This window comes from Pseudorca crassidens, chromosome 7 (genome assembly GCF_039906515.1).
Source record: "Pseudorca crassidens isolate mPseCra1 chromosome 7, mPseCra1.hap1, whole genome shotgun sequence".
Taxonomy (NCBI): Eukaryota; Metazoa; Chordata; class Mammalia; order Artiodactyla; family Delphinidae; genus Pseudorca; species Pseudorca crassidens.
The window spans coordinates 79,559,242-79,578,509 of NC_090302.1; the positions used below are offsets into that span (position 1 = coordinate 79,559,242).

Sequence of the window (19,268 nt, forward strand, 5' to 3'; positions counted from 1 at the left end):
AGTAATCAGTATTCATTGTGAACAAGAACCAAAATGGAGTATATGTTAGTGGACAAAACTGTAGCCACCCAGTCCTGACCAAGTAAGCCACGTTTAGGGCCAATGATACCAGGGTCCACTGTGCCATTGGTCACAGTAAAGGAGAAAGACTGGAATGACAGACACATTCACAAATCAGATAAAATGGCAGCCATTTAGTAATGGTATGAAAGCTTTTCTTACCTCTGGTTTGGATCATTTTGGCGACATTGCCCACATACTCATATAGGAGGACCAGATTGCACTGAGCAATGACAATGCCTTCATCAGCAACTGAGGTGGCAATCAGAATCTTGTTATCTCCATCAGTTCTGAATGCATCCAATACACACTTCTGTACTGGGAGGGTCATTCCTATGTCAGAGTCAGAAGGCAGGTATAACTCACCAAGAGGGAACTTTACCCTTGAAAAAATAGCTATTAATTATGGAATACTTACGACATGCCAGGTACTGTGATAAGTGCTTTACATTCATGATCTTACAACAACCCTTAGCGATAGGGCCTATCCTTGTCTTTGTTTTTGAGAGGATTTTTAAGGTGGGGTCCAACAACTTGGACTCTGCCACAAGTCTGCCTGACCTAAAATCCCAGCTGTGGCAACTACTAGCTATGTGGCTTTGGTCATGGTATATCAAAACAAATATTGATTTTTTTGCAAAAATATTAACAGCTGATTTTAGCACATTTGCACACGCACAGCAGTTTTCAGCTAACAAGACCGTTTCACATCTACTTACTCACTGGAATTTCACAAGGCCCTTTTAGGTTGATGTGGCAAACGTTATGATTCCCCTTTGTTATAGGTGAAGATCTTGACGTTTTGGAGGTATGGTAAACTGACAGCTAGCTAGCAGCAGAATCGGGCTTTGAATTTAAGTCTAGGATCCAGCAGTATGCAGTTCCCAGCCACTGATACACTGAGAAGGGAAGAATTTCAGTGGTCTCCACCTCAGAATTAATAGAATTTATATATATATATATATATATTTTTTTTTTTATTTTATTTTTTTGGCTGTGTTGGGTCTTCATTGCTGCCTGCAGGCTTTCTCTAGTTGTGGTGATCGGGGGCTACTCTTCATTGTGATGTACATCTTCTCATTGCGGGGGCTTCTCTTATTGCAAAGCATGGGCTCCAGGCACGCGGGCTTCAGTAGTCGTGGCTCACAGGCTTAGTTGCTCCGCGGCACGTAGGATCATCCCGGACCAGGGCTCGAACCCGTGTCCCCTGCACTGGCAGGCGTATTCTTAACCACTGCTCCACCAGGGAAGTCCTGAATTTATAAAAGTTCCATTTTTTCCCTAGTATATAGAAAGCCAAAATCTTGAGATATATTTTGTTGAGGCCAAAACAATTTTTTTCCACCATCATTTCTACTGAACAATGAACATGCCCAAGACAGACACCATACTTCACTAATTTCTGAACTTATCCATTTGTTCATCAAATATTCATTCAGCAGTTATGGTCTGTCAGATAAGGCTAGAATGGTGAAAAGGTTCATTTTTATCTACAAGGAGCTCCTAGTTTGTGGAAGAAGGATATAAATAGGAAACTACAATTCAGTGTGATGAGCAATGAAATGGGGGCGGAACTGGGTGCTGCGGGGCCTGGAGGAGGGATACCCCTCCCTGGTGGTCTAGTCTTAGGAGGAGGGGAACGCTGCTTGGCAGATACACAGTGACTGGAACAGAGTAAGTTCTAAACGAATGCGGGTGGATGGATGGACGGACGGACGGATGAATGGAGGGACGGACGAACAAACAAGTATGAAAATAGTTTCCGGGTGCTTATGTGTGGAGGAATAACAAAGTTTGAAAATCAAATTAGACTCACGCTGGAGTCATATGGCAGAGAACTCTGAATTCCAACCACAGTAATGTGGTGTTGGACTTCATTTGGTAAGCCAACTTTTCAAAATCTGACTTTACTTTTTAGATTCATGAAGTTTAAATTTTGCATAAGGGGAAAGTGCAAGGGTGACAACCGAGGACTGGCAGCAAGGGGACTGCTTATTATAAATAACACTAAATAAGAGATACAGTAAGGACCTGTCATTGCCGGTCACTGAGGCATGGGGAGCATGGCTGTGAGAATGTCAGGATGAGGACCGGCCACCTAGAATCCTCCTGGGTGACAACAGAGGTAGCCTTTAATCCTTTTTTTTTTTTTTTTTTTTTTTGCAGTACGCAGGCCTCTCACTGTTGTGGTCTCTCCCGTTGCGGAGCACAGGCTCCGGACGCGCAGGCTCAGCGGCCATGGCTCACAGGCCCAGCCGCTCCACGGCATATGGGATCTTCCCGGACCAGGGTACGAACCCGTGTCCCCTGCATCGGCAGGCAGACTCTCAACAACTTCGCCACCAGGGAAGCCCAGCCTTTCATCCTTTAACCCCTACCTAGATTTCAGGATTATCTCTAGGACTTTTTTAAAAATTACAAGATATATAATATTATATAAAGTATCTATAGTTTAAAGAATAACAATAAAATAGAAAGAGAACATTTCTGTTTCCAGTTAATCTTAATCTATTGGCTGAGAATTTGAGCAAGAGAGTAACATACTCAAACAATATTAAAAGAAAAACTGTGGTTTTGTCTATAGGACTTATGGAAGGAGGCAAAGTCTACAAATTTCTGGCATTTGAGCACTGTGATGGCTTTCTGATGTGTCCACTTAGTTAGGCTGAACTGCAGTCCCCAGATATTCACCTAGGTGCTTCTGTGAAGGGAATTTGCAGATGTAATTTAAGTTCTTAAATCAGTTGACATTGTTACTCAAAAGGGACTTCAGCCTAGGTGGGCCTGACCTAATCAAGTCAGCCCTTTAAAAGAGAGCTTAGGTGACCCCTGAGCTCAGAGACTCCAAATAGCTCATGCCTGTGGGGTTCCACCTGGTCCTGCACCTGCCCTATGGACTTCAGACTTGCTTTGCCAGTCCAAGTGTCTATGTCAATTCCTTGTAATAAATCCCTGTGTGTGCGTCTGTGTACAACACATGTATGTTTCAATATATATATATATGTACGTATATATGTATGTATGTATAATCTCCTACTGGTTTTGCTTCTCTGGTTGAACCCCGACTGATATAAGCAATAAGAAAGAATTCAAATATATTATATATGTTCTTATATATATATAGTATACTAAATCTAATCCACTATATATAAATACCTATTTTCTGATTTGTTCTGCCACGTCCAGTCAATATGCCAGGTTTGAGAAAGCTGAGCTTAGGATTTTCTTCAAGCCGTTTCTTTAAAGCCTGAAAATACAAAGCAATTATCAGTTGGATACTATTTGTATACTATCTGTATTAATTCAATATTGAATATACGCAAAAAACTTAAAGTAAACCGTAATGGAAAAGAATATAAAAAAGAATGCATGTATATGTATAACTGAATCACTCTGTTGTACAGCAGAAATAAATTCAACATTGTAAATTAACTATACTTCAATTAAAAAAAAAGTATACAGACAAGTATACTTAAGTAGTTTTCAGACTAATAAACCTGAGGGAAAAAAGCTTCTTGTAATTGAAGTCTATGCAATAATTAACTATAATGGTATAGATCTTTGTAATCTGATATGGTTTAATCTCTTAGATATTTTTTAAGTGAAAAAGGCAAGGTTCAGAATAGTGGGTATGTGGAACTAATAAGTGAATTTAGCAAGATCTCGGGACACAAGATCCATATACAGACATCAGTTGTATTTCTATATACCAGCAACAAACAATTAGAAGTACGGTTTATAATAGCATTAATACTTAGGTATAAGTCTAACAAAATATGTGCAGAATCTGTATGCTGAAAACGACAAAACACTGATAAAAGAAACCAAAGAATATGTGGCAGGTGGCCTCGAAGGTAGCCCTGAGTGATTTCCACCTGCTGGTATTCATTCAGATCCTGTTTAATCCCCTCCCCTCAAGTGTGAACTGAACTTACTGACTTGCTTCTTTTTTTTAATTTTTATTTTATATTGGAGTATCGTTGATTAACAATGTTGTCACTTTCAGGTATACAGCAAAGTGATTCAGTTATACATATACACGTATCTATTCTTTTTCAAATTCTTTTCCCATTTAGGTTATTACAGAATATTGAGCAGAGTTCCCTATGCTATACAGGGTCCTTGTTGGTTATCTATTTTAAATATAGCAGGTTGTCTTATCGACTTGCTTCTAATGAACAAAATATGGCAGACCTGAGGGGAATCACTTCCAAGTTGAAGCTATAAAATGACTGTGACCTCCATATTGACCTCAACCTCTCTTGATCACTCACTCTAGAGGAAGCCAGAGGCCATGTTGCGAGGCCAGCCTGTGGAGAGGTGCCCGTGAGTGAGCGAAGCACATCTTCTGCCAAAAGCCACACAGTAAGGTTGGAAGCTGGTCCTCTGAGTCAAGCCTTGAGATAACTGCAGCCATGGCCAGCACCCTGACTGCAGCCTCATGAGACACCCTGAGACAGAAATACCCAGTTGTTTCCAGATTCCTGACCCATACATATTAAAAGATGACAGATGTCTGTTGTTTCCAGCTACTAAGTTTTGGGGTAATCTGTTATCAGCACTAGATAACTAATACAGAAGCCCTCTATAAATGAAGAGATATACTATGGTCATGGACTGGAAGACTCAATATTGTTACAGTGTCATTTCTCCCCAATTTTATCTATAGATTCAATGTAATCCCAAATGAAATTCCAGCAGACTTTCTTGTAGATGTGGATGAGCTGATTCTAAAATAAAAATGGAAAGGTAAAGAAAGATACCTAAAACAATTTTGAAAAGAATTAAAAAGTTGGAAGACTCATACTACCTGATTTAAAGACTTACTATAAAGTTACAGTAATCAAGACAGTGTAGGATGGGTGCAAGGATAGATGTATAAATGAATGAAACAGAATAGAGAATCTAGAAATAGACCCACATAAATACAGTCAACTGATTTTTTTTAAGTTATGAAGGCAATTCAATGGAGAAAGGATAGTCTTTTCACCATATATGCTGAAACAATTGGATGCCCACATGCTAAAAGAAAAAAAAAATCTCAACCCATACCTCAAAATGGACTGTAGACTTAAATATAAAATGTAAATCTATAAAACTTCTAGAAGACAATATAGAAAAAAATCTTTGTGCTCTTGGGTAAGCAAAGGTTTCTTAGACACAATAGCAAAAGCACAATCCACAAAAAGAAAAAAAATGATAAACTGGACTCTGTCAAAAGTTAAAGCTTTCAATCTGTAAGAGATACTGTTAAGAGAATGAAAAGATCAGAAGAAAATATTTGCAAATCACATTTCTGACAGAGGACATTTTTGTCAGAAAAAAGAACTCTCAAAAACTCAACAATAATATGATAATTAACCCAATCAAACCCCATTTTTAAATGGGCAAAAGATGTGAACAGATACTTCACCAAAGGAGATATATGAATGGCTAATAAGTGTATGAAGAAATGCTCAACCGTATTAGTCATTAGTGAAATGCAAATTAAAACCCTAGTGAGGTACCAGTAGGTACCCATACAATAGCTAAAATTTTTTAAATTGATGAAAATAATTAAAAAGTATGAAGTGCTTTCTCTATGGGTATTAAAACTTACTATAAATCAGAGTGATTGAGACAGTGAGGTATTAGTGTAAGGATAAACAAACAGAAAATCAGAATAGAATAAAGAGCCCAGAAACAGACCCACACATATATGGATGCTTGATTGCAAAGCAATGAGGAAAGGACAATCTTTTGAATAAAATGGTACTGGGCCAATTTGTTACCCACAAAGCGGAAGAAGCTTACATCCATGAGTGCTCTGGTTTTCACAAAGAGGATGATTCTGGTCTCTGGGCTTAAGTGGTACTCTTCTTGCAAGATGAAGCAGAGATCTTTGAGTTTAGGGTTCTCATTGCTGGGATCCATGGAAATACATTCTAGTTCCTGCAGCTTCTCTGCAAAAGGGGAACATTTTACAAAAGGTTTATAAATTCTAGCACTGTGACCTTTAGCTATAGTTCAAACAGTTTATCTCCCAATCTCTGACCAGAATTTTATGAGGAATAACCATCAATTTAATGCATACATTAAATATACTGATAAATGCATACATTTTTTCCCCCAGAAATCTGGTTGTTCAGTGTTTAGCAGCAGACATATGTATAGTTAATACTCCGGTAGGCAAAAAAAATTAACAGTAATTACCTTTGGGAAAAGCATTTGAGAGAGGAAGAAGAGAGATTTTTCAGTTAATATTTTCCTATATTTTTCTTAATATGAAGGCAGTGGGATTATGAGCCGTGTTGGTTTTCTTCTTTATAAAGACATATATATAATTATAGTCTTAATATCATTAAAACACTTTTCAAAAAAATTTTAAACCTTTATAAAATTACTAAAAGTTAAACCAAAAAATGCTACTATCAATTGACTATTTTGATGGGATGTATCCTTTGCAAATCCTATTATTTTTTCCTTCTTCAAAACAAGAAATAGTATAAGCAGCAGATTCTTTTCATAAGCGCCAGATTTCCCTGAAGCATCATAGTCCTGACATGTATAGTACCTTCTTAAGCCGGGGACAAGTCCCTGAGCGTAACCACGTGTCACTAAGTGTGACACAATATGTGTAGGCTGCCCTTGGAGTCTCCAGGCTCCACTGGCCTTCCTCTCCTGGAAATGCCACCCATCTTCAAATCTCTGAGTAAGCGCTTGCTCAATCTCATCAAATCCTTCTGCTTGGACATTTCTGAAGAAGTCTTTTAAGTAATCCAGAGCATCTTTCATTCGAGCATGCTCATTGATAATGAGGGCATCATTGTATCTCTGTTGAAAGTGAAAACAGTTTCAGTATGTTTCTAATGCCTAGTGCATTCGCTGTACTCAAGTTCAATTTGCTGTAATTAACACAGAATTAATTTTAATAATAAACTTTTCTCAAATCTATTCCAACTTAGTTTTTTTTAAGATGAATGGTCTCTAACAGTACTATAATAAAACCTTAGAACCACACTATAAAAAAAAAACCCTCAATTAGCTAGACTCATTAATTAATTAGGATCACTTTGGATTCTAGAATTCTACCTTAGAAGAGAAAGAAAATTCCAAGAAAAGTGCATGTCAAAGATTAAATCACACAAAAATGTAATTCAGACATTCAACTTAACCTTTTTATACACCCAAAGCCATCACTGAATTGTAATGGCACCTGTTCAGAATGATGGTGCTGACCACTTACACCAGATAGTCAATTAAATTCATTAAAATTCTACAAATTCATACTGACTGAGTGCATTTTAAAATATTTTCAATGGCACGACAAGCAGAGGTGATGATGGTTGTTGTTGCTTACCTTCTTGATTAGCCAGCAAACAACCAGAGACTCTGGATTTCTCAGCATGTGGCTTGACCAAAAGCAGAAAGACATGTGCTTCAGGATATGGCAACACAACCCACCTACTGAACTTTAAAGATGGCTGTCACTGGTCACGTATCTACAATAATGTGCATCACCACCCAGTGTTTTCCAATTATGCCAATTATGGGAATGCTGAGGCACAACATACAACCTCGGCCTTTGTTTCTGTCCCGTTGCCTCTAGTGCTAGGTTTCAGAGAGCAAAGAAGACGCTGAATGGGATAACTTTTGGAGTTTGCTTCATAAGAACCACCTGGCAAGTTCCTAAGTGATGCTCTCTCAGCTGCCACAGTGCAGCTCCCAGTAGGTGACATGACTGAAATATGCTTTTCCAAAGAAGCCACATACCCACAAATGCGATGTGTAGAAAAACAGTGCTTTACAAATCCTGCTCTCTTCATCTTTGGCATCTGAAACACCATGCACACTTTCTGAACTGCGATAATCCACTGTTCATATCTCTGTGTTCCAAAATTCCTATTTTGAATTTGAGATAAGTTTTCTGAAAAAAAAAAAAAGTTTTTCATTGTGCCATCTGGCCAGTCATTTAAGGTTCTAAGCATGCCTTGCCTTCTAATTTTCTTCCTTACTCTCTGTACACAGATATTCCTCTCAGTAGTGTGTCTGTGTACATATACGCTTGTTTACTGAATACCTACTATGTACCAAGAACCAACATGTCTTACATTTAAAATTTCACTTCAGTTCACAACCCCATGAGGTAGATATTACATTTTACAGATTAGGAAATGGAAGCTCAGAGAAGCAAAATCATTATGCTAAGTCACAGAGCTAGCATACAGGGGAAACCTGGCAAGAGAAGCAGAACCAGATTGCACGAGCAGGGCGCAAATGGGCAGGTTAGAGCTCGGCCTGGAAGAACAAGGATGCCAGCAGGACACTGACGAGATAAAACTGGTAATTTCAGGCAGACGAGCCAGGTAATGGGGGTTCAATGGGAAACAGAGGTGGACAAATGAGGTGTTAGAATAAGTCTGAAATCAAGCTGTGAAAGAAAAGGAAAGAGAAAAGCAAATTAAGTGTGAGAGAAGGCGAGACACCAGGAGTTACCTTGCAGACATCAAGAATTCAACATCTCCAAAACTCTGAACTCACCCGTGTCTGCCGAAGCTGCTCCTAGCGCTAGAACCAGTACCACCTGCTGGCGCACACACACGTGCCACGCCACCCTGGCCCCCCGCCTTCTCATTCCCACCGAAAGCCAGCTAGCCCTTAAAGCTGAACACTTCCTGTCTGCACAAGCCTCCTCCCTTCACCACCCCATCTCCACCGCCTCTGTTTGGCTCTCTTCATTCACTGGTGTCCTCATCTCAGGACTAATCAGTTTAAAATCACCCGCTGCTTCCCATTGCTTTTAGGCTAAAATTCAAACTCAGCTTGGCCTACTGGGCCCTTCACTGGCCCTTGCCTCTCCCATTAGCCTCACTCCTTTCTACTACTCACTTGTTAGAATTATCACGAAATCTTGCAGGTCCTAAAAATTTACTGCACTCTCTCCTTCCTTCTGCGTCTGATGCCATTTCTTTTCTTTTCTTTTTGTTATAAATTTATTTATTTTAGTTATTTATTTTCGGCTGTGTTGGGTCCTCGTTGCTGCATGAGGGCTTTCTCTAGTTGTGGTGAGCAGGGGCTACTCTTCGTTGCGGATGCATGGGTTTCTCATTGTGGTAGCTTCTCTTGTTGCAGAGCAAGGGCTCTAGGTACATGGGCTTCAGTAGTTGTGGCTCGTGGGCTCCGTAGTTGTGGCGCACGGGCTTAGCTACTCTGCAGCATGTGGGATCTTCCCCGACCAGGGCTCAAACCCGTGTCCCCTGCATTGGCAGGCGGATTCTTAACCACTGCGCCATCAGGGAAGTCACTCTGATGCCTTTTCGACCTCACTTGATTACCTCTCCGTCTTAACTTGGCTGACTTCAAGATCTGTCTCAGGCATCACCTCCCCCGGGAAGTCTTCCCTGCAGCCCAGTCCATGCCTAAGCTCCCATATGCTCCCATGATGCCCAGTGTGTAACTCTGCCCGACGGCATGGCAACTATTCGCATCTGATTCTCATTGTTTGTCTGTGAGTTCCTTGAGGGCAAGATTGTCTTTAATCTTGGTGTTTCCATTACCTAGCATAGTACCTGGCACAACACCTGGTGAATTAATTAATTAACTAATTAATGAATTTTAAAAAGGAGAACAGAACTTGGTGACTTCATGAGAGCCTCAAAAGAAGAAAGAATCAAAGATCACCCCTAGGTTTGAATCTGAGCCTTCATGGGAATGGTGGTTTCATTCATATAAATAGGGAGGTCGGGATGGAAAGCTAATTTGGAAGGCCACGAAAGCAATGAATTGATTTAAATACAGTATTTTTCAGGTGTGCATGTCCAGATGGATTTACTTTGGATTTAAAAAGAGAAAATAAAAGCAAGAGAAAATAAAGGAGGACTAAGAAGTTTCCTTAATAACCTATAATCAAGAAAGTCAACCTCTAGATATGGTCTTGACATTGTCTGAACTAAGGAGAGTGCAAGACACCAGTGAACAATAGATGGCTGTTCCCATATGGAGAGAGTACAAAATGAGGTTATTCTCACCGAGAGTTATGGTACCAAGTTCTTCAAAGATACTCTTTACCAAACTCTGTCTCTATCATCAACTGAGATATGTTGCATTTAAATCTGTTGGTGGTCCGTGATTCCACTTTCCTGAAAACTAGAGCCATCAAAGGAAAATGAGTATTTTTCAGGAAGCACACTCCATAGTTCAAAGCATGCCTCTCCAAACCTTTCTCTGCCTTTGTTACTTCCTCTGTAAAACCCTAGGCCCCAGGCTCACGGGCAAGTCATCTGAATGATAAAACAAATACTCAGTAACCTTGCAGCGGCTCCCTAGTGTTTAATGCACTGATTCTAACATCTCCTTCACTGTCTGGGTCTAATTCAACTTCTTACTCAGGCTTTCCTGTTACTCAACACATAGGCCCTGCTCTGACAAGTCTGATAGCCATCTTGTTCCTGAAAATGCCACATTTTAAACACTGTCTCTGTTCTTTGATCTTCTCCCTTCCCACCCAACCCCCAGGAGTGTTCACAATGTTCCTAACATTCATTTTTGCATTGTATCCACAGAAACTTATTAATCATCTACCACATGCCGTGTTCTGGTGATAGCTGAAAGAACAGGCTCTGTGCTCCAGAGAGGTCTGTCTTCTTAGGGGAGAGAAAGATACACAGCCAAATGACCACACAGAGTGCTGTGACACAGTATGTGCAAGGTGTCATGGAGCATGGGAAAGACTCTCCCATTCTTCCCGGGGAGGCAGTGTCATGGGATAAAGAGGCAAGAAGGAGTGAGCACAGTCATGTGCAAATGGACAAAGCTTAGAGACAGAACACAACACATGACCCGTTTGAGGAGCCCAAGGAATGCGACTTGGTTGGGCTTATGGGTCGTGAGAGGAGATGAAACTCAGGGGGCAGGGGGGACTGGACTATAAAGAAATTTGTACGTGATATTAAAAGGTGTAGACCGGGTACCTTCTCTACACTCCTTACAAGCAGCTCCTTGACTATTTCAGGTATGTATGTTCTGCCTTTTACTCATTTAGTCATATGCTATTCAGAGAGCAAGGGGATGAACTCATATGCATCTTCTGTACCCATCTCCCTTGCTGGGTTAATATAGCATTCATATTCAAGAAACATTTGTTAGTTGATTTTATTAATAAAATCATATTCTGATCTTTTGAGGGAAAATATAGTTGAGATAATTTCACTTCAACCAAAATTACCAGATACATATTCAAATGATGAATGGGAACTCAGTGTCTGCCTCAGGCACGGAAAGCAGGGAAGGACTGAGCCATCTACATGATTTTCTAAGCACCCATCTCTCACTGCCAGTACGTTTATAAGAGTTTTGCAGAAATGAAGAGTAAGAATGTTTGCTGTCTACAGGCCACTCCTGAACTTCGTTGGGGAAAGAAGCTGGAAATGTGATTACTTCCCAAGTCTGGGGTTAAGTATTTTCCACTAAACAGAGGAAGGGTAAAAATTCAGCGTTCATCTAAATGGCCCTGCACTAAGAATAGCAGAGAGTAACAAAGTCCCGAAGGGCTTGTTACTGGATCCCACTTACACTTCTTGGGCTTATAAACAATCTCCTCCAGTTCCTCCAAGTTGTCTTTGTTGCTACCACTGATGTGTCGAGAGAAGCACACAATTTGCAGATATATTCTGTGGCTTCAGCTGTATTTCTGGCATCCCCAGTGCCAACCGAGGCAGTCAGCCCAATGACCTGTGAGGAGCACTCCAAACTGTTAGATGTCTGGGAAATAGCATGATGTTTCCACAACCCTTCATGTAACTCTTTCCTGCTAAAGTAGGTTTTGTTCTGTTTTTTAAACTAACTTCAGATAAAGAGCAAGAACGTTATTTTTTTTTTTCTGACATTCTCCATGACATCAAAAATGGAAAGGTCCCCATTAGGCAAAGCACTGAATAAATGCAGGAATAGTTACTCAGCACTGAATAGTTACTCAGCAGCTAAACACAAATCAGCATAGAAGCCAAGAGAAGAAACCCTTTCAAGGCAGGACTTTTCTTTACCCTTGTTTCCCCCATGATGTGTAGAACAACATACTGAAAAGGAAAAGGACTAAAATCAGACACGCTTGCATTCCAATCTCAGCGATGTCACACTGTCTGTGTGTCCTTGGACAAGTATCTTCAGCTGTCTCTAAAGTTGGGAAACAACAGCCATTTAAAATGGTAGCTGTGGGACTTCCCTGGCGGTCTAGTGGTTACAACTCCATGCTTCCAGTGCAGGGGGCATGGGTTCGATCCCTGGTCGGGGAACTAAGATTCCACATGCTGTGTGGTGCAGCCAAAAAATAAAAAACTTAAAAAAAAAAAAAAAGGTAGCTGTGTGACATAGAGAATCGACTTGTGGTTGCCAAGGGGGAGGGGGGTGGGAAAGGGATGGATTGGGAGTTTGGGATTAGCAGATGCAAACTATTATATATAGAATAGATAAACAACAAGGTCCTACTATATAGCACAGGGAACTATATTCAATATCCTGTGATAAACCATAATGGAAAAGATTATTAAAAAGGATGTATATCTATGTATAACTGAATCACTTTGCTGTGCAGCAGAAATTAACACAACATTGTAAATCAACTATACTTCAATTTTTAAAAAACGGTAGCTGTGTGAATTCAGTAAGATAACATTTGTAAAGAATTTAGTTTAATGGTCTCCTAATAAGTATTTATTCCTTCCTCTCATAGCCACTCAAATATTGAATGACTGAATCATTCAATCAAGCAAGGAATCTAGTTAACTACCAATTTTATTCTAGAAGAAAAATCTGTAAGAAATGTGATTTCTACTGAATTTTGTCTATGGGCACCATACTGAATTTCTTTTAAACTGTGCTTCCTAAACGGGTAATTATTAAGGTTAGAGAACATAACTCAAATGTGAGATCAGTAAACCATAGTCATGGTTTCCAACCTCATTTGGCCCCAGTATGACCAGGCGATTCTTCTGTGTTCCTCTCAGTTCTGTCTCGACCATTTCAAATCCTCTCCATACACCCTGAGCTCCCTCCTCCATTCCCATCTTGATTATCCTCAGTGAACGATCTCTCTCTCCTACATTCGAGAGAAAAGAGAGGTTATATGCCAGGGATTCCCTACCCTTCCTGCCTCCGTCTACTCTCTGTCTTGACTCTCCTCAGCCACTCCTCTCTGATGACACCAAAAATGGTGTTTCATCTGCTCTCCCGTACTAATGCATCTACTTGCCTACCTATCCCATACCCTCTGGTCTCTCCTGGAATCCTGTTCTGTCAGTCATTCCCTCTCTCCCATCCTGCCTCACCAGCTGCTATTCACTACTTCACGCTCTGCACTCAGGAAATATCAAGAACCTCAATATTCTTGGGAATTCCCTGGCAGTCCAGTGGTTAGGACTCAGCACTTTCACTGCCGTGGCCCAGGTTCAATCCCCAGTCAGGGAACTAAGATCCTGCAAGCCATGCAGTGTGGCCAAAGAAAAAAAAAAGAACTTGAAGCTTCTTGAGCACCCCGTGCTCTTTCATAACTCTCTGCCTCTGGACATACAGTAGACTTTACTGAAAACCATCTTGTAAACTCTTGTTAGTTTTTGCCTATCCTAACTTCTGTTAGGTCTTGCCTTACTTTCATAGCACATTTAGGATCTCTGTCATTTCTGTTCTGTACCACTCCACCATGTGCCACCACCATAAATTATAACATAATTCTCACATATTTTGCTCCCCACAAAACTTAAGCTGTCTGTGGGCAAGTACTATGTCTTTTTATATTTATACCCTAGTGCCTAGCACAGTGCGTGACACATGGAGGCACCTAATACATATTTGTTAAGTGAATAAATGAATGAATCAATCAAAATTAACGAATGAGTTGTACAATGTGCACTCAGGATCTCAGAAGGACATCCTCAGTATGGCCACAAGGGTAAATAAACAGGATTTAGGAAGGTTAGAACTCTTCTGAGAAATCCATCTGACTTTAGAGATACCTGGGGCAGTGAGTCTGAAGACCCTCCAAACTTCTGATCTAGACAATTAAACATGATCATATTATAAGGATGATGTTTACTAGTGTTGTGGCATTCATCAAATATCATCAAAGACAGAGAGTGATGGAACAGTCCCATTTTTAAGGTTGTTCACAAGAATCTGTGGAGTTAAAATGATGATGCCATTGTTCTCAACAGTCTGTTCCACTGAGACATTGTCACATGTTACTCCAGAAATGCCTACAACTTTGTACCTGGAAAATGACAGAAATTTCCTATTACCAACCATGATGTGAATGACGAACCACAAAGATATGAAATACCAGGTCAGAATATCGAGGGATTAAATTCTCCCTAAGTTCAAAAGGAACAGATCTGGAGAAAAGTTAAGTGCCAGCACGAAGCCTGACACATAGTAAGTGATCAATAAATGTAAGCTAGGAAGAATTGCTAGTAGAATATATTCCATGTGGTACCTGCAGATACAGAGGGCTGACTGTAACTCTTGTAAGCCACTGAGAAAGAAAATAGTAAGGAAAAGAGTAATATTAAATAAATTATAAAATCATTAAAAAGTTAACTGTGCCATTTAAATATAAAAGTTATCTTAAGTCATTTACTCATTCAACAAGAGCTAATCAAAGGAATTTAGGATTTCAGGTCTATCTAACAAAAAAGACTTGAATCCATGAAGGAACTACATCTAGATTATATAAAAGCTTAATCTACTATAAATTTTTTGAATCATGGTTTTCCAAAAGCAACACAAAGCAGAAAACACATCAGTTACATGAAGCTAGAGAAAAAGAAGTTGGACCAACTTATACCTACCCAAGTCTTCCAAAATACTTTGAGAACACAGATTTCTGCTGCCCATACACTGAGAGTTGCATAGCAAAAAAGACAGCTTTCCCCTTTTGTCCCTGTGGAAATTTTTTAAGATGATGTTCACATATAAGAAGTGAAACAAAAGTTTTTCCACAACCTTTTAACATATAAAGAGAAAGACAACATGTAACTAATAGTATACTAAAATACTTCTGTAGAAAGATCATTATTTTAGGCTCCCCTAAACCCACTGAGCTGACAGTAAATTGGTGAAGTGGGCAGGTTAACAACTGCAGAATTTACACTATGACTGAAAAACCAAGCTGCGTCCTAGTTAACATGCATTCAGACAGTCAGGGCCTGCAGGAAGCTAAAAAAGGGCATTTTTCGGGGGATTCCCTGGTGGTGCAGTGGTTGAGAATCCGCCTGCCAATGAGGGGGACATGGGTTCCAGCTCTGGTCTGGGAAGATCCCACAAGCCACGGAACAACTAAGCCCGTGCGTCACAACTACTGAGCCTGTGCTCTAGAGCCCGTAAGCCACAACTACTGAAGCCCGCGCACCTAGAGCCCGTGCTCTGCAACAAGAGAAGCCACAACAATGAGAAGCCTGCACACCGCAATGAAGAGTAGCCCCCGCTCACCTCAACTAGAGAAAGCTCGCACAGTAACAAAGACTCAACACAGCCAAAAATAAATAAATAAATTTTAAAAAATAAATGAGGGCATTTTTCTTTCCTTCCTCATGTTCCTTAAATACCTTGAGACTATATTAATAGAATGGTTGTCTCAAAAGACAAATGGAACAATCAAAAAACTGAAACTTGCCCATTGTGTCCCAGTGTTCAATAAAGGGGAAAAAAGGAAGCAAAAGAGAAACAAACTATATCAGTAATGGCAATTGGCTTACCAGTAGGAGCACACATTATTGTGTTTTTTCCTTTCTGAGCAGGTAAAGCAAGCTCTAGTTGGTAATTTCTTGGCTTCAATGGGCTGTAAGTATGAGGCACTTCTGTAAAACAAAAGAAACTAAGTTACCAGACAGTGACTGCTCTGAGGAATCAAGGCAACAGGTATTGTCCAACAGACAAGAATTCTGTCTCTAGAAAGAAAGGCCTCATTCAAGAAAGTTTAGAATCCTTGTCTCTAATTAACCATTCCAGCTTCTGCACTGACTTGAAGTACAGAATTCTCCCCAATGACAAAGTACCAATGGCAAAAAGGAAAAAAAAAAACAAACCCACAAAGATTTCTTTCTGAAACAATCATGGAAGCCTAATAAGGAGAAATTAAAGCAAGAATGGCCTAATTCAGGGCAAGATAGATGGCCACCAGTTAAAGGAAATGCTGTATGTGACAAAACAACCACAAACCCCTCCTAGATCTTTGAAAAACACCTAACTGTGAATAATGAACTCCCAAAGTAATCTCTTATTGACAAACAACCATGCTTTGTAATTCTGCAGGCTCTCACATGGTATTCTCTCTTCATAGAATCAGAAGTTTTAAAAAATAATCAGAGGCTTTTCTCACTAACAGATAAGCATACAGAATATTAAGAGCTAGAAAAGACCTTGGAAATCATCTGTTGAGTCCAACCTACCCATTTTAAAGAAAATGGGAATTTCTAAAAGGTTAAGTGAGTTCACTAAGGACCTTTACATGTCAGAAAAAATGAAAGCAATTTACATTCATTGATTTTATTCTGGAATAACAAAAAATGTGTATCATTCGGTTGCAGAAGTAATCTATAAATTTTCACCTTATGTTGTTATCCCCAAATCACATCTTTCTTCTAACACTATTCATTATCGATCCTAATTGTTTCCCTGATGCCCTTTTATAAATAACTCTTTTTTTTTTTTTTTTTTTTTTGCAGTACGCGGGCCTCTCACTGTTGTGGCCTCTCCCGTTGCGGAGCACAGACTCCGGACGCGCAGGCTCAGCGGCCATGGCTCACGGGCCCAGCCACTCCGCGGCATGTGGGATCCTCCCAGACCGGGACACAAACCCGCGTCCCCTGCATCGGCCGGCGGACTCTCAACCACTGCGCCACCAGGGAAGCCCTATAAGTAACTCTTTACTATGGCTTATTATGCAACTTTCTGGTCTCCTCGTGAAAATATGCTTCAAGAAACATAAAGTGGGCCTTATAGGGCCGTTGCTAACTTATGTGAGAATTAGAGAAAGGAGCCCCTTTTGGAGGACACAGCCCCTCAGTGTATTGTTTGCCAAACAAGACAGGCTGGATCTCAGCCCCACTCAACCTCTCAGCTCCACAGGTCTGTGCAGGGCACACATTTCATCAACATACACTGCAGCCCTGAGATCTTGAGAGGAAACTGAGCAGGTGACTCACAAAGAGTAGAAGTATTTCTTTAGAAAGCAGGGCTGATTTTGGATTTCATAGACATTGAGTTTCTGGGAGGACTCTATTTGCATTTTCAATGTATACATGCAAATACTTAGTGATAAAAGAAGACAAAAAAGAGAAAAAAAAAGGGAGAAGCTAGCAATAGCTATGGAAGGGAGAGAATGACATTTCTAATTACAGAGAAAGTATCCATTTTAATATAAATTCTCTTTTCTTTCTGACTTTTCCTTAAATAACTTTTCATTAGGCTATGACTTTTGGCACTGCAAAACATGACCCCACACAAAATACCTAAAGAGCATCATTATGGATAAGAACAAACGATGCTGAGTACCTGAAGAAGGGCATGAATTAAGATTCTGGTTTTCTGGTTCTTCCCGGTAGAAAACCTGTACATCCAAAGTTTTCATTTCATCATCCTCAAAATCTTTCATTTTGACATCTTTTGCACCTTTATGAGACCAAAACACATCTTAGAATCTTTACATTATTTGATTACGATCTTGATGGTGAAAGCCCTACAAAGAGATCATAATACTAAAATTTTAAACTTCCATTAAGATTTCTCACAACTACTCCCTCCACCTTTTAAAACAACCAAAGGAATCTTTTTGATTTCAAATTGAAATCTCAATTTGGAGTTTGAACTCCAGTGTCATTTAGAACTTTATTATTCAAAGTGTGAAACATGGACCAGCAACTTCTTTAGGCGCTTGTTAGAAATGCAGACTCTTGAGCCCCGAATGAATCAGAATCTGCATTTTAGCAAGCTCCCCTGTGATTTACAATCAAACCAAAGAGAAGCACGATTTAGCAGACACTCTTGTCTTCCATTCCTGACCCGACCCAAGAAATCAGATGTATATTTAGACAGATAATTTCTGGAACAATTTGTGATCTTAAAGAAGCCTACAAAAAGGCTAAGAGCAGACGCTCAGATGGTTTATGAAACTCAGCCTTTAAAATAATGCTCTGAGAAGATGTTATTAGCTTCAGGAAGCCAAATGATGGCTCAGATACTTAATCACAACAGATTCTTTTTTCCAATCCTGTTCTAGTTCAGTTCCTGATGGCTTCCAGGCAAGAGAACCAGGCAATGTCCATCATGATTCTACTCTGAAAAGGGGGTGAGTCCTGGAGTTTGAACCTTTAACTCTAGAATTTTCAAGCTATTTCTCTGATAATCTAAACCCAGACGGCGAGCTCAGACTCTGCCTTACCCAAATGCTTTGGGCAGGATGGGCTAATTCTGGCTGAGAGTGGTTTGTTAGGGGTTATATACAACCTAACTAATTCTGTAGATTAAAAAACCACCTGCCTTCCAGAACTCAATTTCATGCTGGTCTCTCACTAGAGATGTAACCATGAGTATTTGCAGGGGAAATGCCTCTGACACTGAGAGAAAAACAGGCAGGACTGAAGGAAGCCCTAAGTAGAACTATGAGGAAGGGCATGTTTTCAGACCCTCCCACCCTTCCAAATACCCTACCTTTCTCTACCATCCACAGTTCACTGAACTCGCTCTCTTCTTTCTCCAATGCAAGTTTCAAAGTTTTCGGCCAGTTCTCCTTGTCTGATCTGAGAAGGCATTCAACCATTTTCTCTGCACCTGCCATCAGCCCCTTGTTGGAACAAATCTAAGCAAGACAAATGCAGTTGATTGATCAAGTTCAAAAGTTTTCGTTTTATGAGTTTTTACTGAAGAAATATCAATTCAACTACTACCTGATTTAAAATCATTGTGTACTTTGGTTCACTAGGTCTCCTTCTTGACCGTTCTTGCCCCATCCAACTCAACCATTTAAGATACGCTTTCCTTCATCCTTGTCCTCTACATGTGATATCAACATGTCAAGCCATGTGTTCTTACCTCCTCTGAGATGTTATATGTATCATCATCAGCTATATCAGGAAGACAATGAACCTATCTGACACCCATTCAAAATATGGGTATATTGGCATAGGTATATTTGGAAGGATATGACAAAATATTAACAAATGCTTTTTTCTGGGTAGTGGGAC

General features: G+C 40.0%; 1 protein-coding gene across 1 annotated transcript in view; it reads right to left on the reverse strand.

Moving 5' to 3' along the window:
- Positions 1-17,697, reverse strand: part of RIGI (RNA sensor RIG-I) — a 30,229-nt gene extending 12,532 nt beyond the window's left edge. Inside the window, 15 exon segments of the mRNA XM_067744566.1 lie at positions 223-393; positions 3,217-3,307; positions 5,854-6,004; positions 6,740-6,873; positions 7,813-7,868; positions 7,871-7,966; positions 10,083-10,111; positions 10,113-10,185; positions 11,611-11,661; positions 11,664-11,769; positions 14,046-14,154; positions 14,156-14,299; positions 14,877-15,030; positions 15,783-15,884; positions 17,581-17,697. Coding sequence (XP_067600667.1) covers positions 223-393; positions 3,217-3,307; positions 5,854-6,004; positions 6,740-6,873; positions 7,813-7,868; positions 7,871-7,966; positions 10,083-10,111; positions 10,113-10,185; positions 11,611-11,661; positions 11,664-11,769; positions 14,046-14,154; positions 14,156-14,299; positions 14,877-15,030; positions 15,783-15,884; positions 17,581-17,680 — 1,567 coding nt within the window. The 5' untranslated portion in view covers positions 17,681-17,697.
- Positions 17,698-19,268: the final 1,571 nt, after the last annotated feature.